This window comes from Caretta caretta, chromosome 10, assembly GCF_965140235.1.
Source record: "Caretta caretta isolate rCarCar2 chromosome 10, rCarCar1.hap1, whole genome shotgun sequence".
Taxonomy (NCBI): domain Eukaryota; kingdom Metazoa; phylum Chordata; order Testudines; family Cheloniidae; genus Caretta; species Caretta caretta.
Window position 1 is genome coordinate 13,588,050 of NC_134215.1, and position 23,430 is coordinate 13,611,479.

Below are 23,430 nucleotides of genomic sequence, written 5' to 3' on the forward strand. Positions count from 1 at the left end.
ACACAACACGTGTCCCTAGAGCCGTCCACAGAGCCAATTATCTCGGACAGTCATGGGCTGCATCTCTGAGCCAGCAAAAACTGGCACCTGAATATGGTTTGAAGCATTTTTCCCAGGTCACCCAGAATGCTTCTGTAAGGGAGACCTGTGTTATCATATAGGGTTTACTGTGGATCGTCTCCTGATCCATGTTATTCAGAGAAATACATTTAAATTTCCAGCAAACAGAAGGGAAATTGCCGTCTAAGACCACCTAACAGACAGGGTTGCTTCCCATTGCACCAACTCTAATCAAGATAGGAGGCGGAAAACGGTTCAAGAAGCAGAGCTTGATTGCTGGAAAGCATGAATATACAAACTTCCTGTTGATTGCCTGACTCAGTTTGAGGAACTCTGTCAGTCTGTACTTGTAGCAACCATATCCCAGAACTAGTTTTAATGAACAGCTATTAACTTCTGGAAGTATGAAGCAAGTCAGAACTGCAGAAGTTATCCATAGCCTAAGATGAGAACTGCATAATCAATGGTTATGTCAGGGGAAAATGCCTTAAAAATATGAGACCTCCAATTGTGAAACTGGCAAAAAGCAACAGTGCAGCAGATCCCAGTATAAAGTATTTATTTAATACTCAACAATTAACACAAAGTCCTCCTTTAAATTCTTTTTTTTTTTTTACAGTAAATAAAAATGTATTATTCCCCCCATGCATGATCACTGTGTATTAATCTAAGCCTTTTATTTTAGATGTGAAAAAATAAAGTGTTTCCCCGATTTCATCTTTTAATCATACAGCTATCACGTGGTGCACTGCATTGAAAGGAGACGAGAATTATTATGCCTAATGCAGTTTGTGGTTTTTTTTTTTTTTTTACATAAAGTGTTAAATGAATCAACCACCCAATAAAAATAAATATTGTATCTTAAAGAACTGATAGTTTTGCAGTATCCCTTTTCTGTAAATAGAATTGTGTTGCAAAGATTTTTTCCATGTGCTGCTTATAGCAAACAAATGTAGTGGTTTTGTTTGGTTACTAAAACAAAACCTCAAACTGTCACCTTTACGCACTATTACAGACCTAAACCTAAAAGACTCCATTCTAAAAGAAAAAAAAGTGTGTGTTGGAGGAGGTTTTTTAGCTGCTGAATATCTATGTATAAAACAACAAGGCTAAGAAAGTCTGGTCTAATTAGCAGCCAATCATCTACATTCAAATGATCCATTCTTATCAGAGGAGAGGTGAGCAACTACTTTAAAGGAACATCTGTATAAGAATGGTGTAATTTGGAGACTGATTTTAGATACACAGAATTGTTCTGGATGGTGCAAATTATACTAATTGCTGTGACAGGAATGAATTTCAGGGATGCGTGTGTGGTTTTGAAGTTTCCTGAATGTGCACCTTTAATTAGACCCTCTCTGGGTTGTCTTGAAATACTTTTGGCACTGGGTTTATAGATAAGCTATACAACTATTTATCCTGCCTTTCAAGACATTCCTTTGTGACAGCAAAGGTCAAGCATTTTTCATAATAAACTAAAACAAAACTGGTTTAAAAATGTAAAGCACCAAACAAATGTTTATGCTTTATTTTGTGTTATTGTGAAAAAGGGAATACTGCATTTGAAACTGCAGAAGACTATATATCTTAATCAAAGCCATCGGCCAGCATACTGGAAGTCTGATAATGATCATTCCAATCAGTTCTATTGGCTATTTCTTTTTACATAAATAATATAGACCAAACATCATAAAACATTTCAGCAACCTTCTTTAACAGAACAGAGGAGCCCTTTTAGTTGTTGAGAAACAATTGCAGGATCCAAATTCTGAAATTGTCTTTTGAGTTATCAAATTGCCAAATTCATGCAGCTCCTAATGAAAAAAAATTCAATCAAGTTCAATAGGACTGCTATCTTCTTGACCATCTTCTGCATCATCATCTTCCCCAGCTCCCATCAGACTGTTTAAAAGATTTCCTATAATTAAATACAGGATAGTTAAATTTTAATTTTGGAAAACTGGTGGAGTAAATTTATTTTGAAGTTTGTTACTGTAATGGAGTGGATAATTAAAAATCTAAATAGAGAAGTTAAAAGGTATTCCTCAAACTACAGCAGTTTCACAGTAGGGTACATTGCAGGCCCAATCAGTGTTTCTTATGTCCCTTTAAGTCAGGGGTGGCCAACCTGAGCCTGAGAAGGAGCCAGAATTTACCAATGTACATTGCCAAAGAACCACAGTAATAGGTCAGCAGCCCCCGACCCCGCTCCCAGCGCCTCCCGCCCACTGGCAGCCCCGCTGATCAGTGCCTCCCCCTCCCTCCCCGCATGTCCCAATCAGCTGTTTTGTAGTATGCAGTAGGCTCAGGCGGGGATGTGGGAGCAAGGACATGGCAGGCTTAGGAGAGGGGGTGGAAAGGGGTGAAGTGGGGGCAGGGCCTGTGGCAGAGCCAGGGGTTGAGCAGTGAGCACCCCCGGCATGCTGGAAAGTTGGCGCCTGTAGCTCCAGCACCGGAGTCAGTGCCTACACAAGGAGCCGCAAATGAACTTCTGAAGAGCCACAGGCTGGCCACCCCTGCTTTAAGTTATTCAGATACTTACAGATATATGGAAAATTTTACTTCAGAATTAATAATTCTTTAAAAACAAGGCCAATTTCTAAAAACACCATGTGAAAAACATTTTATCATCAATAAAAAGGACCTAGCTGGGTACTTTGGAAAGGGGCATGGTTCTGATTGTCCGGACATTTTACTGAGTGCTTGGTAAAAGTTTTTTTTGCCCTCAAAAGTCTTCTTTTTCTTTTTTTTAATGGGTAAGTAAAAATCTAACCCCACTGTGACACTTTGGCACAGGAAAAAAGTGAGAAAACGCATAGATCTTCCTAGCTGATTCCCTTACTGTCTTTACATCACTCTGGCAATGTAGGGGCCTTATAATTTTTACAGGTTTTTATGTTCCTGGAGGAACTGACTGAGAATGGGAACAGATAATTAACAGTAGAATAATTAATAATGTTACTATGCAGACAGGTTGCTACATTTCTGCCTCAGAGAAGATCAATTAACCATCAACAGAAACATTAAAAAAATGTGGGTTTTTTTACAAAAGCTATTTTCTTTAACATAAAAACAAACCATTTTCAGTAACATGATACTAATATTTAATTATTTTTTCAGTTCTGAAGAAGTTACATTTTACTAGGCAGGCAGGCAGGCTGCTACACTTCTGCCTCAGGGACGGAGCCTTCCTCTTGCATAACAAAAAGACCTACCCTCCTCCATCCCCCTCGAGCGGTAGTATCAAGAGAGAGGGACAGAGTCTCTCTCACTTGGTGGCCAGCCCCGTCCCCTGACAGCGATCAACATCTCCCCTGTCGGCAAGCATGTCAAGTCCCCTCCTCCCCACAGTGATTTGCATCTCTGAAGCTGCTCCAGGCACGCTGGAACAGAAGCACCGCCTGGGAAGAGATGTGTTCCCCCACAGATTTCTTTTCTGTGCAGGGGTGCACAGAAATATGCAGGCCACATGAATTCTGCACCCCCTCATGGGTGCAGAATTCTGTCAGGAGTAAAATATGGACAATTCTAACTTCAGTGGGATTTGAGGACAATCAGCACTTTAGTGACCAGGCCCTAAAAAGACATCTGAGAAATTAAAAGTTTTTACATATATCAGATTGATTGATTATTGACATGCTTTTTAGGTTCCAGCTTTTACTGAAGTTGCCTCCGTTAACCCTGGAAAAGTTGCTGGAAGCACTGAAAGGCAGAACAGATGTACACTGTAACATCTGCCTTAAATACAGGAATGAATCTTGGGAAACAACATTGTAGTTTATAACATAGCATTCGCATGTCCTCCATCTCACTCTCACAGATTCAAATTTCTGAAAGCCTGTTTACATAAAAAGAAAAGGAGTACTTATGGCACCTTGGAGACTAACCAATTTATTTGAGCATAAGCTTTCGTGAGCTACATGAAAAGCTCATGCTCAAATAAATTGGTTAGTCTCTAAGGTGCCAAAAGTACTCCTTTTCTTTTTGCTAATACAGACTAACACGGCTGTTACTTTGAAACCTGTTTACATACTGGATCAACTACAATAGTGATATTTTCTACTAAACTTTGGGTACCAGATAAAGGAATTAAACAGGTATTTATTATAAGCCAAAGAAGTTTCTGAGGAAGAGCTTATTTCTTCATGGGAAAATACTGTAGTCAATGATTTTTTTTAATATATTGTGGTTCAATTTGTTCCGTTCGGATTTAAAAAACACAAACAAAAAAGTGAACAGTACTTAGTAACTGATGTTTTGATTTCTTCTTCCAATAAGACTTTTGTAGAAAAAAACTGTATCAATATTGATTCCTCATGCATAAACAAAACATTTTCTACACAAACGCTACTTACTTTGAAAAATATTAGACTTCTCTCTAAGGTCCCAGTTCCGCAAATACTTCCAGATGTACTCAACTTTAAGAAATGAATATTCCCATTGAAATTAATGAGAATACTCACATGCTTCAAGTTAAGCCAATGCATAAATTTTAGCAAGAGGGTTTACTTTTCAATTTACTATTTAATCTCAAATTTAATATTTATAGGGATATTATACCATTTCTTCCCTTTTTTAACCTGAAGTGAGGATTTTACAAACTTTATATCCATTACAAGTATAATTGATTCATTTTATATTGGTGACTAATTTTATCTATGTTTACTTGTGTCAAAGACACTGTACATAAATTAAAATTTAATAAATTAGGCCAAATACAATGCATAATAGTCCGTAGACTGGTACTATTTCCAAAAAGATTTGACGTTGTATCCACAGACATTTCATTGTTATAAATTACCTAGTAATCCTCCATAGGATGATGTCTGCTTGGGCGGAACTCCAAAGAAGAGCTGTCCTATTCTATCTAGGTACTGAAATGACACACAAAACAGATGTTAATTGTTTATACATGTCAAAGTATCTAAGATAAGAGAAGTCAAACCCTATAATTTTCTAGCAACACAACTTCTCTTTCCAATCTGCAGAGTAAACAAATGTTTTTGAAAAAAATAATCAAGACAATGTGCTTTAAATTAATAAATTACCGTAACTGCATTCTCAAAAGGCAATTTTCTAAACCTCATATTGTTCCACTGACAAACACTTTGCAGAGTATCAATCCCATTTGATAAAACCCTGATAAAAAGTCATCTGTTGCATTTCATTAGGCTTCACAATATAGCACGTGTGTATGTTATGTTGAAAAGGCATTATTTAATCAATTCTACTGGACTGTGTTACAACTAGCTACTGACAACTCACCTCATTATACATAGGATCTCTTTTCAGTGAAGGCTGATACTGTTCACACAATACTGTAAATACTGTTAGTTTTCCTCTAGAAAGGAAACAAAAGCACAAAATGTAATCTTAGCACAAAATGAAAAAAGTTAATTAAAAACAAAGTAATAAGTCATACCCGTCGACAGCCAGTAACAGAAACCAGATGAAATTTAGCAACGGTTGTACAAATGGAGGCCCCTTTTCTATTGAAGGATGTTTCTGTGTATATGTTGTAAAAACCACTGATGCACTCGTCTTATTTTTTAAGCAGAGAAATCTGAAAGAAGAAGCAGTAAAACAGATGTTAAAAATGGTATTTGGGAGCTCCCAAGAATTTCTTTTAAACTAAGAAAAAAAAGTCTAATGTTCAGACTGATCTACAATAACTGTAACTTAAATAAGCTACATCAGGCTCAATAGAGGAGTTAATAACAGAAGCTCTATTAACTGAGAATGAAGAGCTCTAGCAACTGCTTAAAATCAGCCACGGAGAAAATTGTTAAACAACTTTAAAGAACACCAGAAGCATTTGCAAATTAATAAGAGTTATACTTTTATTTTAGATAGTAATAGTTAATGAGAAAGTTAATCTAAAGGAAGACATGATTCTGTCCAACTTTATTCAACTTCTATCAGAAGCACAATTAAAAACTATAATGGATGCTACTTTTTATGCATAATTCAAGTTAACTGGAGCGGTCCTTACTGTGGCCAAAAGTTTATCCCGTGGAAATACATTTTAATTTCAGCGCATACCTCATTCTTCCTGATATCCAAAATAATCACCCCCCTCTTTTGGTGTACATCTGTTAATCTTGAATGACAAATAAAACTTCTCTTCTACTCTTGGTAGTGATTCAGTACTAGTACCTCAAACAAATTCTGTCCTTATTGAGTCTAAATGTCTGCAAGTCCTATCTTAAGTAAATACAGTCAGATTCTCAAACAGAATTTGTCGCTAGTTAATGAACTGATTGATGACCAAGATCATCTGATTCTTGAGTAATGCCAAGTTATTTCTAGTCATAGTCTTCAAAAGACCCACACACATACTGGCAACTTTCTGCTCAGGTGGCCAATATTAGCAAGTATTGAGAAGGCTGTAATGAGCGTTTTCATTTTCAGTTCTGTATTAGCCTCTGTACCTGAACCATTAGACATGGTGAGGTTTTATTATTATTATTTCATTATTATTGTTCACTACTGACCAAGAAGTTACAACATCTATTTTGCATAGGATTATAGCTTGTGATAACTCCACATATGTTGTAAGATTTATTCTAGCTATACATCTAGGTCAGTAAAAGATTTAGTTGCATAAATACTGCTTGGCATAATATACCTTTATAAATGCTTTTCAACATATGTAATTGCCCTGCCTGTACTGGAAACCCATAAGGAACTGCTCCAGTTTACAGGTTGGAGAATGTTTCAGTAAAAGCAGAAAGATTAGGTTTGAGAAATGTTTCAGCATGACAAAAGCAACCTGTCCAACCTGCCATATTAGAGGCTTATTATAATAAAAAAAATTAGAGATGACAGATGAAAGAGAAGCCATTTTTGCTGGCAGTTAGGCAGGCAGCCTGGGAACTGTTCATCTTCAGAGCGTGTTAGTTAAAACGGAGTTAAAATTGACACAGTCCAGGCTAGTAAATCAAAGTATTTGACATATCAGTTTGTAAAGCTGCATTATATGTACTCCTTCCCCCTATAAAACAAATACTTTAATGAGCTTAGGAAACTGGCAATAACTCAACTCATTGAAGTACCCTACACTGTCATTGAACGTGCTTGACGGAACAAAAGGAGTAATGCTTAGATTCTTAGCTCCCAGGCAGGGACCACATCAGCCTCCTGTGTTTGCAATACAATGATCTGGGCCTCTGGGCACTACCATCACATGAATAATAATGACAAGGACATATTTCAACATTGGGGGTATTATGAAGAGAAGAAAGGGATCTTACAAATTATTACAAATTCATTTTTAACATAAGGGCACTAATATATCCTCTTAAAAGGAGACCTTTTACTTTAATGATGAGGCTGCTATTCTTCGATTCAGATGGATTAGTTTAGTTCTCCCAATAGTTAGTGTGATTTCACATCTTCACTGTCAATTTTTGTTGGGGTGTTGATTTTTTTTTGTTTGTTTTTACAAACACAAATATATACATTATGGGAATGGGTCACATATCTTTGAATCAAAATACAAAAGTTTTTCCATCTCATTAACTATACAAAAGACTAAGAAACTTTATTCACGTTTACAATTTCTTTTGAAAAAAGATATATTTAACTCACAGTTATCCTACTTCACTTGAGGACAGACTCCAGAATGCAAACAGTTTAAGCCAACACTTTGCACAGCAAACACTTTTATTACAAATAAATGTTGAACACCTACTGTAAGACTGCCTGAGCTACAAACATGTCCACCTCACTGCGATATCCCCTAGATGATGAATATTCTACTAGCATATTAGCACATCCTTCGCCATCCATGGAGTGCAAGAAGTGATACCGAGATTCACAATAGTTTTGCTCTACAGAAGAAAGACAAAAAGAAAACAGTTGTTAAGAACTCAGTTTATTATGCTTAATTCAGAAACATTTGGTAGGTTTGTTCCTTTTCCAAACAGATGTGTCATGTGGGCTGTTATGTAAACATGGGTATATACGAAACAAATACAAGGAAATGGCCATTTGTCTTTGCAAATACATTTTAAATATATTTTGAATCAGTAATATTTAAAAACTGTTTGTATTCAGACATTGCTTCTCCTGTCTAAATTGGTCTTACTCCTCAAATACACCAAATTACAATCTCGACCATCAGCATATTAAATGTATTATTACCAGTAGTGAGATGAGGGGCAAGACGTTTCACCTTAAACTCAAATGCCCTTACCTTGAATTGTGTGGAGAAGAGGTTTTGCCTAATTTTAGTCTGACCCACTCCCACTATCAAACTTAAGTTACTTCTAAACCTTAGCAAAAGTTAATAGAAAATAAAAAGATTTACCAGAACTTCATTTCAGGAAAAGCTGTATTCTAGCCAATGGCCATGATATATCATAGTCATGATATTAATTATAATTTGAACCCAAAAGTCCCGTTTTAATAATCCAGCCTTTTTCAAATTAAAGTCTCAAAAGATATGACCTAAGAGAACATACAAACTTTCATCTGTGGACGGATAGCAAGTCATCTGCTCTAGTCTGAGGACACTCAATTTTAAGTACATGCTGTTTCCTTTGCCCATCATATCCACACTCCTGCTGAAGCCTCATTGAGAAACCAACACTAATGCTTCAGAAATATTCTCACTCGGCAGCTGACAACAGCAATACCCATCAAATGCCAACAAACAACTCACACAATTACGCCACTGAGAAATAGTACGGCACATCAAACAAAGGCAGTCTGAACTTTTGACCAAGGGGTAAAGTTTACTATTTTTGACTAACAACCGGACTTCAGAGCTGCAGAAAAGCGGGTCTGATTTTGTTTCGTTAGAAAGTTCACTTAGTATACTGGTGTTGGTAGAGACCTATGGGACACCAGAGAAAGTGACTTTTTGTTCAATTATTCTCAAACTAACGTTCGTATGTACTGTATATATAACACACCTTAATTCATTCATCATCTATGACTGAAATAAGAGTTTTATGCACCTCTCTGTTTTATCATATTTTACATTTGATTTCATGCATAATGAAACCACAAATTCTGAAATTGTTTTTTTTCCCCCTTTTAAATAGCAGACACTGAAATTACTACTAAATGGTGGTGTCTTAAACTCCATTGCGACTAGCCTGGGTTTACTAGAGCACCAGGTGGAAGCCTCACTCTATGCTCTGCTCTGCAATAGGTTTGTCAAGCAAAATTTTAACTTATACAATAAGAAAAGAACAAACCCAATCTTTACAAAGTGATATTTTAATTTTCTTAAGGGTGAAAAAATGAGTTATTTATATAATTATCTTAAAATATTTTAGAAATATTAGTGTTACAAAAATGATCAAAATGAATCGTTCCTACCTTTCCACAACGTGATGGCTAATAACTGATGTAGTTTTGGATGACCGAGTTTCCCTGATCCACCACTGGACCATTTCAGTGCTCTGGACACAAAAGCTACTCGTTCAGGAGAATTTGGATCCATCAAACTAAACACTTTAGCCAAGTTTTCTAGAAGCAATACAAATATGCAATTAACATTACCAGAAACGTAGCAAAGTTTCTCCTGTTATCAGTAAACCTTTGTAAAAACATCTTGAAAGATTACTTGTTCTTCTTAAATGAGTGACTGAACAATGTACTTCCATGTGTAACAGTCAATCTTAGCTCTGTAAATCAGTAACATCCAATTGACCTCTCCGCTGCAGTGCCAGAAACCATACCCTGCCTAGTAACTGGCACTAGGTAGGAACAGCTTCCCATGTCCCATGGCTTAGGATAGATGTTCCTTTGCGGTCAGGGAGTTCCAGTGAGGAGACAAGGCTTCAGTTAGGAAGGTGCACACCAGTCATAAGAAGTATCAGGGATGGAAGCCTGTAATTAGGAGCAGGGCTGTCGGAGGACTGTGGAGTGAAATGCCAGACTGAATCTATGGAAACCAAGTGCATTCCCTATCCCATTCTCCAGTTGGTCCGCAGGCCCCTAGAACAGGAGTTGATGTGGAAGGGACTCTTCATATGATTTCCAGCTGGGCAGCTCACAAGAAGGGCTTTATGAACTGCACGCTTACCGAATCAGACAGTCCGACAAGCAAAGTTTCTTTGACAAAATGGCCGACCCGCGGGCAATGCACACATCACCACACTGACTGGATAGGAAGCCGCTGTCCATCAAAGCGGCGGAGAGGTCAATTACTGTGCAGACAATACTTGTCGCTCCTGTGCTGGGGAGAGGACAATGCCAAAAATCATGCTCCACCTACAAAACATAGTGATGTTTGCTCAAAGTATGTCCGTATGCTGAGAGCCACATCAATTACTGAGAATCCATTATTTTTCCAGCAGTTTTGTGTGTGTGTCACTTCTGGAACTAAATTAACCCCTTAGCAAAACAGGAGCCCACAACTCATGGCACAATGAAAGGAACTGAAGGTTTAGGACAACGTTACATTTCTGATAACACAAATTTCTCTGAAGTGCAAATACACTTGAAATTCTGTCAAACTAAACACAATGAGATAATCTCACCTAGTAATTCATCTGTTACTTTTGCATCCGATTTCTCTAAGGACTCCAGAACCAGCATGGACAGATCAGCAGCACTGTTTTGCTACAAAATGTGCACAAAACCAAGAAATGTATGGTTAGTGCTAAAGCTATCATTAGTTGCTAGAAAAAGATCAAGAAAATGTTCAAAGCATTTTGTGAAAAGCAGACAAATGTTCAGATGGAAAAGGGACAATTAACCCTATTCCACCCTCACAAAAAGTAGTAGTAATTTAATAAAGTAAACAAAAAACCTGCATCAAAATGCAGCACAACTGGCTTAGGCTGCAAATGCAGTGTGGACACATATGAATGTCAAAGTCTCTACAAGTAATGCAATTCATCTCTACACAGAAAAGACACAGGACTCGTGCACTGGGAAAAGACTACATAGCAACTTCCCACAATAAATGACTTGTCTGCATGGGGACATTCAGGAAAGTTAAGACGAATTAACCAAATCCTTGAAGAAGGATTAAGTGAACTAAGTAATACCACAGAAGGGCTTAATGTGCTTTAACCTGTGTATTGCTTCACGATCTTAGTTGATGTGTCTTTTCTGATTGTCCGAGTGTAGACAAGCCCTAGACTGCTTATTAGCCCAAAACTTTTAGCACTAATGAGTCACCATTTAACCCTCAAACAATTTGGAAAAAAAAAAGGATTTCTTACTTGGCTGTGACTGAAGAACAACAGTGCCCCTGAATACATCAATTCTCTTGCTTCTACGTGTTTGCCTTGGGACATATACCTGCAAATAGAAACAATGCAAAGCAAAAAATTCTTGAGACAAAGTATCATTAAGCGACAGGTCTGCATATACTCAAAATCACTTGAATTTGGAACTAATTTAATATTACTTGAAGCACAAGGTGACAAAGATTTATTTTCAAAGATGCATATCTGTATTGGAAAAATCAATGTATAGACAAGTGAAAACTACAATAAAGCTGGTTGTATACAAAGCATATAGTATATGAACGGACCTGATTATAAATATTAAAAAAATAATAATTTCCCTTTCCTGGTCCTCGCCCAAAAGTTAGTCCCAAAGAGAGAACTGATCAACAGTTAGAAGCATATGAAAACAAGGAATTATAATGGACCTTTGGAACATCACATTATCACTTTTGCCCTAACAAAATTTTTAAATATAAAACTTAATATTCTTACTCTCTTGGAACAGTGGGACAGCACCCAAAAGTCTGGTATGGTGCACAAGACATTTATTCTTATTACATGAATAATAAATGAATGTCTCCACCATATCCTATTACATCAATTAATATATGGAAGTTTAAAGTGCTTTCAGTATAAATGCTATCCAGCACTGTAACATACAGTTGAGCCATTACAAGACAAGCTTGCATATCACAGACCTACGAATGGCCCTACTGGGTCAGACCAAAGGTTAATCTAGCCCAGTATCTGGTCTTCGAACAGTGGCCAGTGCCAGATGCCCCAGAGGGAATGAACAGAACAGGTAATCATCAAGTGATCCATCCCCTGTCACTCATTCCCAGCTTCTGAGATATCTCCACTCAACTCTTTCCCAGTCTCTCCTCACTCTCTTCTAGTCTCCCTCATTACTACTTTTGGCTACTATACAAGAGGACACGGGGAAGTGCAATTATCCTTAGTAGAGCCAAATTAGCGAAGCTTTGATAGTATCTACAAAGGTGACAGCAATCAGAAAGAGTTACCACGCAATATTTCAAAGAATCTGAGCAGTCACTTTCACCTATTTACAAAGACAGCAAATACAGTCTTAGATCTTGTCTATACTTGCAAGTTGGAGTGCATTAAATCAGACCTGGGAACCCTAACTCCTGAGATGTCCACACTGGCAAGGCACTTAGAGCGCCTAGACCCTGCAGCTGGAGTGCTCCTGGTAATCCACCTCCATGAGAAGAATAGAGTTTTCTGCGCCTTGGCTGAAACGCCGTGGCATCAGTGTGGACGATGTGTTGCATTACTGCACTGTGACTGGCCTCCAGAAACGTCCCATAATCCCTTGAAGTCAAGTGGCCACTCTGGTCATTGTTTTGAACTTGGCTGCATGTCTGCAGCCATCCCCTTTCAAAGCTCAGTTTCTGACAACACCCACGCTTATCTGCTCTGGGACACAAAGCAAACCATTACGGTGGAATGCTCCTGCTGCAGAGGCATGTGTTTGAAAGAGAGGGGCTGATGTCGGGTTTCCCCCTTCCCCGACTGTTATCTGAACTTACAAAATAGCATACTGACACACTCTGCCCCCCAAAACACACCGTCTCTCCCCCCATGTACACACAACACACTCCCTGTCACACTCCCCACCCCCTCATTTGAAAAGCAGCTAGCAATCTAGTAGGATGCTCATGGAACAACGGGATTGGGAATCCTGCATCATATGATGCTGTGCCTGCCCCATTACGCATTGCAAACCCTTTCCAAACCACACTGCAGCCACTTGCACACTGGGATAGCTACCACAATGCACTGCTCTCTGTGGCACTGCAAGAGCTGCGGAAGTGGACATGCTCCAGTCACAAGGAGCACAGTGTGAACACACAGCAGCACTTTCCCTGCTGCTGTCTCCAAGGGCTGGTTTAACTCCCAGTGCTCTACATCTGCAAGTGTAGACGTAGCCTTAGAAACTTCATATTTCAAAACCCAACTGCTCAACAATTCAGCTTCTAGCTTCATTTAAAAATGAATATTAAAAACTCAAAGTGAGACAAAAACAACTACCACCCTTCATTCCAAAATTGCCATCATAAGACGATGTGATTACCACCATACTGCTGTCATTACAATCTCCTGGACAACATCCACCACTCTCTAAAGCTAAAGGTTTTGGATAGTCTTACTGCATTTTTAATTTAGAATTATCTCCTACACGTGATAAAAGGATCTTAGAGAAATGAGGAATTATTTTTGTGGTCTTGTAATTCACAAACCTGTTTTGCCTCATTCTAGATTAGAATACTTGTCAACTGTGAAATCACCCCTGAAGGATATTAGCCATTGGTTTAAGTAGTCTTGGGTGCTCAAAAGAACATTTGAGACAAGATTACGTTTTCTAAGGGTATGTCTACAGCGGCAGAGTTATATCGCCAGCAGTTACAGTGCTGCTCAGAGAGCGCTGAAGGCAAACTGCTGTTGTGTGTTCACACTGTCAGCCGCCTGCACAATAGCATGTTCACACCTGTGGCACTTGCAGCGGTATTCGGAGCAGTGCACTCTGGACAGCTATCCCACACAGCAGCCGAAGAGGAAGAGCTGCTAAGAGTTGTGGTAAGGCAGAGGGGGTTGCAGGGCATCCTGGGCCCTGTCCCAATGCCCTGTGATGCACTGCTTCGCATCCCAGCAATCCCTGTGCTTCTGTCTGCATTTGGTGCCAGCTTTCAGTGGTTTGCATACTGCACGCTCTGCCTCTTCAGGCTGCAGGAATGGATCCCACACTATTGACCAGTATGCTGCTCGCTCTCACTAACACGTCACAAGTGGCAGTGGAGTTCTTCCTTAAACTACAAAGGCAAGAGGAGTGTGACATTGATCTCGCCACGCATAGTAGCTACGACACGAGACTGCTTGTGGCATTCACGGAGGTGCTGACCACAGTGGAACGCCACTTTTGGGCTCAGGAAACAAGCACTGAGTGGTGGGATCACACTGTCATGCACGTCTGGGATGACGAGCAGTGGCTGCAGAACTTTGGATGAGGAAAGCCACATTCATGGGACTGTGTGATGAGCTCACCCCAGCCCTGCGGTGTAAGGACACAAGCACGAGAGCTGCCCTGTCATTGGAGAAGCCCGTGGCAATTGCACTCGGGAAGTTAGCTACTCAAGACTGCTACCGATCAGTCATTAACCAGTTCAGAGTGGGAAAGTCACCGTTGGACGCGTGTTGACGGCAGTGTTCAGGACCATTAATCGCATCCTGCTCCTAAAGACCATGACTCTGGGTAACGTGCGTGACATTGTGGATGGCTTTGCACAAATGGGCTTCGCTGACTGAGGAGGGGCGACAGATGGCATGCATATTCCAATTCTGGCAACACACCACCTAGCCACTATGTACATTAATCACAAGGGGTATTTCTCTATGGTTCTCCAGGTGCTTGTGGAGCACTGTGGGCATTTCCCGAACATTAATGCAGGCTGGTCCGGAAAGGTGCATGACGCATGCATCTTTCAGAACACTGGCCTGTTCAGGAAGCTGCAAGCAGGGACTTTCTTCCCAAACCAGAAGATCACAGAAGGGGAAGCTGAAATGCCTCTTGTGATCCTGGGAGACCCTGCCTACCCCTTAATGCTGTGGCTTATGAAGCCATACACAGGGAACCTTGACAGCAGGAAGGAGCGGTTCAACAACAGGCTGAGCAAGTGCTGAATGACTGTTGACTGCGCTTTTGGCCGTTTAAAGGCCTGCTGGCACTGCCTAGATGGGAGGCTGGACCTGGACAATGACAATATTCCTATGCTTATAGCTGTGTGCTGTACGCTCCATAATATTGGTGAAGGGAAGGATGAAAGCTGGACCACTGAGGCTCAGCACCAGGAGGCTGAATTTGAACAGTCAGAGACCAGGGCTGTTAGAGGAGCGCAGCACAGGGCCATAAGGATCAGCAATGTCTTGAGGCAGCAATTTGAAGCTGAAATCCACTAACCGTTGTTGCTATGCTCAGGAGCAGAGTGCTTGTAATGCTAGGATGTGATTGGTGCAGACGATGCACTATAAAGGTTTAAGAAAATTGCCTGTTGCTTTGCAGGGCTCTGTTTTGCTTTCAATGAAGGGAATAAAGATGGCTTTCAATCCAAAACAATTATTTTATTAAAAAACAACAACCAGAGGAGAGAGACAAACAAGGAAAACATCAACACTGTGGGGGATGAGGGAAGGGAGGGTCCCAAGAGGAGGTGGGGGTCCTAGGACGGTTAAAGATTTGTGTATGTCCAGGTATCATATGCAACCTTCTCCTTTGGAGTACAATGCAGCGGGTACCGTACGTCAGCAGGGCTAAACTGCAGAGGGACAGGTGTTGAGTGCAGCAGGTACTGGAAGTCCTCAGGGCTGGAGTGGAATACAGTGGGTACAGACTAGAGCCAGGAGGTTGATAAGAGTGTGTTGGTGGTGTCTGGGGGGCACATGGGAAAGTTTTGTGACAGTGGCTGCAGGGGAGGGCGGGTGCAGAGCTGCTTGGTTTGCAGTGCTAGTAGCTCCTGGAGCGTGTCCGCTTGGTGTTCCATAACGTTTAAGAGCCGCTCTGTGGCTTTGTTCTGGTGCACCACATTCTCCTTTCATTCCCTCTTCTCGCTATCCTGCCACTCCTTCAATTCTTGTTTTTCAGCCGCGGAGTGCATCATGACATCACGCAGAAAGTCCTCTTTAGTTATTGTGGCCTCTTCCTAATTCTGTGCAGCCTTTCAGATGGGAGGCTGGGCTCCCAAGGTCATATCTTTGAAGCCAAAATACAACATTTTACAGAAGCAGTATTGTTTGCAACATACAGACCACCGATTCAGTGATTTAAAACACAGCCACTATTCACATACCTGTCACTAACAGGCTGACTCCAGGCAAGCACACATGAGCCACAAGACCCCAAAAATGGTGAGTAACAGCAGGGGAAAATCAATGTTCCAGGACTGGACATTGGACATGTGGCTTTTGGGGGAGAGGCAGCACTGGGGGGGGGAGGGGAAGGAGCGGGCCTTATGATCATTACTGTCCCCACATTTTCCCCAGGCTGCGTTTATTATGGAAGATATCTTGCTGCTGACAGTGAGCAGGGAATCAAGGGAGGGTCTTCTCCATGACTGCGGCTTCCACCCTGACCCTAATGTGGCTCACCTGTGTGCAGCAATGCTACTGCAGTGACAGCAGAGGGGTGCAGGAAAGTTACCCTTAATGGGGCAAGAAACAAAGCAGCTCTGCCAAAGAACCTGTAAACGCGGATTGCCCAGTATCTCCATGAGAGTTTTGTGGAGATCTCTGAGGCAAATTCCTGCGAAGTGAGGGAGTCAATCAACACCATGTTCCGCCGCTCAGAATAGGCATGTGGTGGTATGCACATCATACAGACAAGTCCACTTTCTGCAACCCTCCTAACCCCACCAACTCGCTTCAGCGGTTCCCAAAATCAAAGCCACTTACCAGAGACCTCCTCTCCTGTCTGATCTTCGCCAAGCTCTGACAGCTGTGACTGGCTAGCCTCCTCCAGGGTAGAGAAGAGCTCCTAGCTGCATGCATCTCTAACCTCTGAGTTGTCCTCTGCCTCTGGGTCCCCCTCCACATCCTTGTCCAAGATTTCCTCCTCCTGGCTCGGTCCACTCTCGACTGACATGCGAGCCACCGAAGCATCCACAGTGGCCTTCGCAGGGGAGGTGGGGTTGCCACCGAGTATTGCACCCAGCTCTTTGTAGAGCCGGGAGCTTGTGGTCACAGCACTGGAGAAGCAGTTTGCCTCCCGTGCCTTGTGGTAGGCGTTCCGCAGCTCTTTCACTTTGACCCTGCACTGCAGTGTGTCCCGGTCATAGCCCCTTTTTGTCATGCATTGTGAAATCTGTCCATAGGTTTCATAATTCCTATGGCTGGAGCACAGCTGGGAGTGGACAGCCTCCTCTCCCCAAATGCTGCTGAGGTCCAGCAGCTCGGCATTGCTCCAAGTGGGGGATCGCCTGGTGCGTGGAGCAGGCATGGTCACCCAGAAAGATGTGCTGAGACCACTGCATGCGTAAGTGAGTAAACAGGAAGGGGACTTTCAAAATTCCAAAGGAATTTAAGGGGTGGGGCTCATGGTTGGTCACCTGAGGGCAGGGCAACGGAGTTCAAACCGATGACCAAAGTGGCAAAACACGCATTGTGGGACACCTCCCGGAGGCCAATCACTGTAATTGACCAGAGTGTCTACACTGGGACCGCGGCGCTGTAGCCTTGGCGCAGAAAGCTGTACGCCTCTTGTTGGGATGGTTTTTTAACAGCACTGCAACTGCGCAGTTCCTGCGCACTAAGTAGCTTGGCAGTGTGGACACATCAGGAGTTACACCGCAGAAAGCTGCTTTATGTGCAGAAACTTGTCCAGTGTAGACAAGGCCAAAGTTGACCTTCCTGGATTCCCACTAATCTTTCAGCCAGACAGATAAATAAGAGATCAGAGATTTTGTGCTCTCAGCTAAATTTCTGAGGCTGACCATGCTTAAATGTCAATACTTACAGAATTTTAATATACTGTATGCTCCAGTGATTTCACTTTTATTTGATCATACTATGCCTTCCAAATTATTTTGGTCCTTGGTTTGTTTATGTGTTTTTGTTTTTTTTACTAAAAGATTACCTTCATCTGACTGCTGCTACAGAGACTTTTTGTGGACTCTACCGTATAGCAGAGATTGGTTTACTGAATAGATGAATAGGTATGTAAGTGAGGATTTTGTAATCCTGGCTATTCATATTTTGAATAATGGCTGTTTGTTTTTAATATCATAGAATATTAGGATTGGAAGGGACCTCAGGAGGTCATCTAGTCCAACCCCCTGCTCAAAGCAGGACCAATCTCCCATTTTTGTCCCAGATCCCTAAATGGCCCCTCAAGGATTGAACTCTCAACCATGGGTTTAGCAGGCCAATGCTCAAACCACTGAGCTATCCCTCCAGATTGCTATTTCTTAAACCTACTGTAAAATGTTCCCTCTGACCAGACAGGACAAAAATACCTGTTTCCAATAGGAGTATCTCTGTTCCTCCTCCTACAAGCAAACTGCACTGTAACACCACCTTCCTGCTAAGTGAACTCTAGAGACCCATTAATATTGACAGTTCAACAATACAAGATTCTTTCTCAGTTCCTTGCTTCCTATTCCACTGCCCCCAAAGCATTGCCTTTCAAGGTCACTGCCTGGGGAGTAAAGTACCAAAAAAATCAGGAAGACACCTATGATTAGGTGTGAAAAATATAACCACTTAAGCTTGTAGCAATTTTATTTATTTAAAGCAGCATCTTACAAGTCTATTTTAATTATCATTAAAGCATATAACTATAAATGGAAGGTATTAGGGATTCTGTGCCTGCCAAAAGCTCAGTTAAATTCCTTCTTTTGAAGATAGGACAAACAAAATAATACCATTTTAAAATGAAAATTGTTTAAAAAATAGTTGTGTTGACATAACTAATGTACTGCATTACGCTTATCAAAATATAAGTGGTGCGTATTTGCACAGTTACATAGTGGAATTCTACGTGCAGGTTTATTCAGATGTGAAATGAGCACATTACAAAAGCTAAAGACAAATTAAGCCTTCAAATCTTTCAAAAATAGAATTTCTCACTTCATGATACTGTATAGTCAGTCTCCAGATCACAACTGTAGTTATTAAGAAAGCAACACAGGAAACTAAGCACTGTATCTGCCATGTCAATTAATGAATTAAATTGATAATGCTTCTTGTTCTTTATCTTTTATAAGATTCCCCATTATTATAGATTACAGTGGAGTGGGAGCAGGGAAATGTAGAAATGGATGGAAACATTTCTGTAAATGAGACCATGATGGTTTACTCAGATTAAACAAAGTGTCCACGAGAACTAATAAAATGTAAGCCAATTTGACTATCACCTTGAAGTTAAACCTGGAAGTCTGACTTGAAATTTCAAGAGTCAGAAACCTAGATGTGTTTGAACCAGTCAGTACCTACATTAATAATGCATCCGATGAAGTGAGCTGTAGCTCACAAAAGCTTATGCTCAAATAAATTGGTTAGTCTCTAAGGTGCCACAAGTACTCCTTTTCTTTTTGCGAATACAGACTAACACAGCTGCTACTCTGAAACCTGTACATTAATAATGAGACCCAAGTATGTACATTCATAGGAACATAAGAATTGCCACACTGGATTAGACCCGAGCTCCATCTATCCTGTCTTCAACAGTGGCAAGTATCGGATGCTTCAGAGGAAGGTGTAAAAACCCTGAAGCAGGGAGAAATGGATAATTTGTCCACCCTAATTAGGTCTCATCCTAATCTCTATTAGGGAATGGTTTAAACCATAAAGTTTAGTATCTCTTCCAAAATTTATTAGCACTAACTATAACAGCTCTAGATATTCTTGTTATTCCTAAGTGGTACCCCTTTCTGAATATTGATAAATTCTTGGCCTCAATGACTTCCTGTGGCAAGGTCCAGTTTAATTATGACTTATTATGAAAAAGTATTTCCTTTTTATTATTTTTGAATTTACCACTTTTTATTTCACTGAATGCCTCCTTGTTCTTGTGTTATGCCTGATCTACCCATGTTAAATTAATTCAATGGGTTCGAGCCAGGATGCAAGTTACTGCACTTTAAATTACTATGAAAGAAAAGAGTGCTTGTTACAAGTTGTGTAAGAAAGAAAAACAATGTCACAATCTAAACTTTTCTGCAACAAAATTAAAGATAGACTTCTGCTGACATAAATGATGTCAGCAGAAGTATTTGGAGATGTATTGTTACCCTTAAACATCTGAGTACTATTTAGTCACTCAGACTAATATTAAATGCAAAAGAGTGCTTAATAATAAAGTCTTACCCAGTAGATGACAATTCAAGATTACAGCAGCCATGTACTCAAAGCAGTAATACCACAGAACAAATACTGTACCATGAAGCAGACCTGTTACATTACTCATTAATCGACAAGGCACAAAACGTAGAGTTGTGCTGTAATACCTGCCTTTTTAAAAAAATTTCCAAATTGACTAAACATGGTAAGAAATCAATGTTTTTTCTGAAGAGTCTTCAAATCAAGTTCTGTTTGATAATCTGTCAATGACACTAGAATCAGGACATCCAAAAGCCAGAATTACATCTGATCTGCGATTAAAAGCCAACCTGCCAAGCCACCCATTTGGAGAGAGACCCTCACTGTGGATTCATTTTAAGGCACATTTTAAATCATTTTACTCTTAAAATGGGGGATTCCATTGTGTATTTTAATTAAAATATTGATCAATGTTTGTTTTGTTTTTTAAATTCAAACTGTAATTTTATGACAGGTTTGAAGAAATTTGCAGTGTACTTTTACATATGAATGACAATTAAAAGGAAAAAAATTCAGAGTAAAAGAAGAGTTTACAGGTGCTAGGAATATCCTAAGTTACCACCAGGTGCTAACTTTTACCCATCATGAGGTTTACTGCAGAACTACTCATTCAATCACACTAATAATATTAACACACTGTACTACTAGTCTATCTTCCATCTGGGGATCTCAAAGTCCTTTAGCAAATGTTAATTAAGTCCTTCAGCAGCTTGTTTTAATATATTTAACCTTTAAATAACTGACAAGAAACCGCCCCTCATGAACTCACATTCTTTGATCCATCTTAAAATGAGACCTCATCCTTTTGTTTAAGTTTAAACATCCCTAAAAAGGAATGACAGCAGCTAAGAAGGTGGATGGGGTACAATGTAACTAACCCATTTATGCATCTCAATAGAAAAAGGTGCAACACTACCTTGATCATTACCTCTCTTTCTGTTGGTTAGAAAAGAGACCCCTACCAACAGGACTGGCCTTAGGATGCCAAGATGCTGGAGCAAATTGGCACAACAGGGGTAAGAAGAAATGAGTAAGGAATCTTTTTCTCCAATCCTGCTTGTTCCAAGGCAAGTCTATGAGCAGTGCCAAACAGCCAGAAAAGGAAGAGAGAATGAAAAACCAAGCTGCATCTGCTTTTGGGCCTAATTGTTGTTGAAATCATGTGGGACTTTCTAGATGAGTGTGATGACAGCCTAGCAAAGCAGTAGAGTACAAAAAGAAGAGAAGTTAAATAATGGGACTATTTTTACATATGGGAGGCGAGGGGCCCATGATTTACAGGTCTGTGTGGACCTTCCACAAGAGGTCAAGCGCCCATCACGCCACAGCTGAGTGGTGGTGAAGAGCTAGGCCAGGAGCTGCCTTACCTCCCAGGCCAATCACTTCGGGGTGGAGGGTAGCCCATGATCATTAACTACAAGACCCCACCAATCAATGGGTGGCCCCAACCCAGAGTAGGTTAGAGATGGGGGGCCAGTCTCCAGACTTGCTGCCCGGGGAGTCTCGGGGCACTATAACACCCCCCTTCATTGCCCCCTCCCCCGCCAGCCGAGAGTCCCTCTCCCCCGCAAGCCAGACTCCAGCCCCACTTCAGGGTTGGAAGGGGCCTCAGGAGGTCATCTAGTCCAACCCCCTGCTCAAACCAGGATCAATCCCCAATTTTTGCCCCAGATCCCTACATGGCCCCTTCAAGGATTGAACTCACCCACCCTGGGTTTACCAGGCCCAATGCTCAAACCTACCCCGCCAGCCAAGAGCCCCTCCCCACCCCGCGCCAGCCAGACTCCAGCCCCCCTTCATTACCCCCACTCCCCCCAGCCAGACTCCAGCCCACCCCCCACCTCCCGAGGCGGAAGGACGAACTAGGGCGGCGGGTCGAGGGAATTATTCTCACCCCTCCCGCAACCCCCTTCCCCTCAATTCCGCCTCCCCTATGCACTTCACGCTACCCCTCACGGTGAGCACCTCCCCGCTCTCGCCCAATCAGCTGGCGAGTAGGAGAGACGGGCAGGCCGCGCGTCCAACAGCCTGGCGGGGCGCGCGGGCAGCAGGGTAGTGTGCGGTCGGAAGGCTCTGGAACGGGCCGGGGGGAGGGTTGCCGGGCCGGGCTGTACCTGAAGAAGAGGGTCCGGTACATCTGGTGCGCCTCGTAGTATTCGCCCTTCTCCACGCTGGCGCGGAGCTTCCCCTCCACCCGCTGCACCCCACCCCGGTTCCGCCCGCCGCCGCCGCCGCCGCCGCCCTTCGAGGCCTCCTGCTCCGCCGCCGCCATCATCGCCGCCGCCATTGATGCGGAGAGGGGCGGGCGGAGAGAGAGACACGGGCCCGGCCCCGCAGCTGCCTTGCTACACGCAGGCCCTAGCTGCCCTCTACCCGGGCCGGCTTCCGTCAGCCCCGCCCACCAAGCACGACGGCAGCCTGGGCGGGCCAGTGCCCGCAGCGCAGCTTCGCGGTGGCGACGCCACACCACGTGACTCGGCGATGGGCGGGGGAGGGAGGGAGGAAGGCGGCTATGGGGGAGGGGCGGTAATCGCAAAGAAGGGCGTGGATGGAAAGCGTGGGCTGAAGGGTGGATGGAGCGAGGAGGAGGGGAGGGGAGGTAGGAGTGGAAGATGGTTTTGGTGAGGCCAGGGCTCAGCTGGAGGGAGCAGTGGGATCCTCTGACAGGATTGCCAGCCAAGGCTAAGGCTGCTGCAAAGGTGCATAGAATCATAGACTATCAGGGCTGGAAGGGACTTCAGGAGGTCATCTAGTCCAACCCCCTGCTCAAAGCAGGACCAATCCCCAATTTTTGCCCCATCCCTAAATGGCCCCCTCAAGGATTGAACTCACAACCCTGGGTTTAGAAGGCCAATGCTCAAACCACTGAGCTATCCCTCCCCCCAAGTGTCCCAGGACACCTGTGCTTGTTTGGGTGCCCTTCTGCTTCGCTATTCATTTAACGGGTGCTTTTTGTAACCTCACAAATAGGAGCCTGGTTTTGCTGGGGTGGGGGATCTGTAGAGTGTCTGAGTAGAGGTGTTGCTGGCACAGAGTGCCCAAGGCAAGCAACAGCTGGGTTCGTTGCCCGGTGTGCGTCGCACGAATGACCACAACGGGGTGGAGAAGCAGAGAGATTTATTTGGAGCTCCAAATAGGGCGCAGGGAGACTGAGCTGTCTCAAATCCTGCAGCCGCGCATGCAGATTCCAGTATACATTTTATACCTTTGCCTACTTCACTACACAAGCTTATGCAACCAATTACCTGTTGCCCCATACAATACCGTAGCCAATCAGCCAAAGCAGCCA

The 23,430-nt window shown here is 42.1% G+C and overlaps 1 protein-coding gene across 1 annotated transcript; it reads right to left on the reverse strand.

Moving 5' to 3' along the window:
• Positions 1-602: 602 nt before the first annotated feature.
• GET4 (guided entry of tail-anchored proteins factor 4) lies at positions 603-22,561 on the reverse strand. The gene is made up of 9 exons (XM_048866839.2): positions 22,256-22,561; positions 11,247-11,325; positions 10,557-10,638; positions 9,391-9,540; positions 7,754-7,892; positions 5,483-5,623; positions 5,326-5,401; positions 4,862-4,934; positions 603-1,978 (listed from the first exon to the last, which is right to left on the reverse strand). The coding sequence occupies exons 1-9, from the start codon at positions 22,426-22,428 to the stop codon at positions 1,890-1,892; spliced, it is 1,002 nt and encodes a 333-aa protein (XP_048722796.2). The 5' UTR covers positions 22,429-22,561; the 3' UTR covers positions 603-1,889.
• Between the last annotated feature and the right edge of the window lie 869 nt (positions 22,562-23,430).

Excerpts from the sequence above, each read along its gene's own strand:
- GET4 (XM_048866839.2), bottom strand. The coding sequence starts at position 22,428 with ATGGCGGCGGCGATGATGGCGGCGGCGGAGCAGGAGGCCTCGAAGGGC. Across the intron at positions 11,326-22,255 it reads TACCGGACCCTCTTCTTCAG|GTATATGTCCCAAGGCAAAC; the intron begins GTACAGCCCGGC and ends TTCTATTTGCAG. Across the intron at positions 1,979-4,861 it reads ATCCTATGGAGGATTACTAG|GAAATCTTTTAAACAGTCTG; the intron begins GTAATTTATAAC and ends ATTTAATTATAG.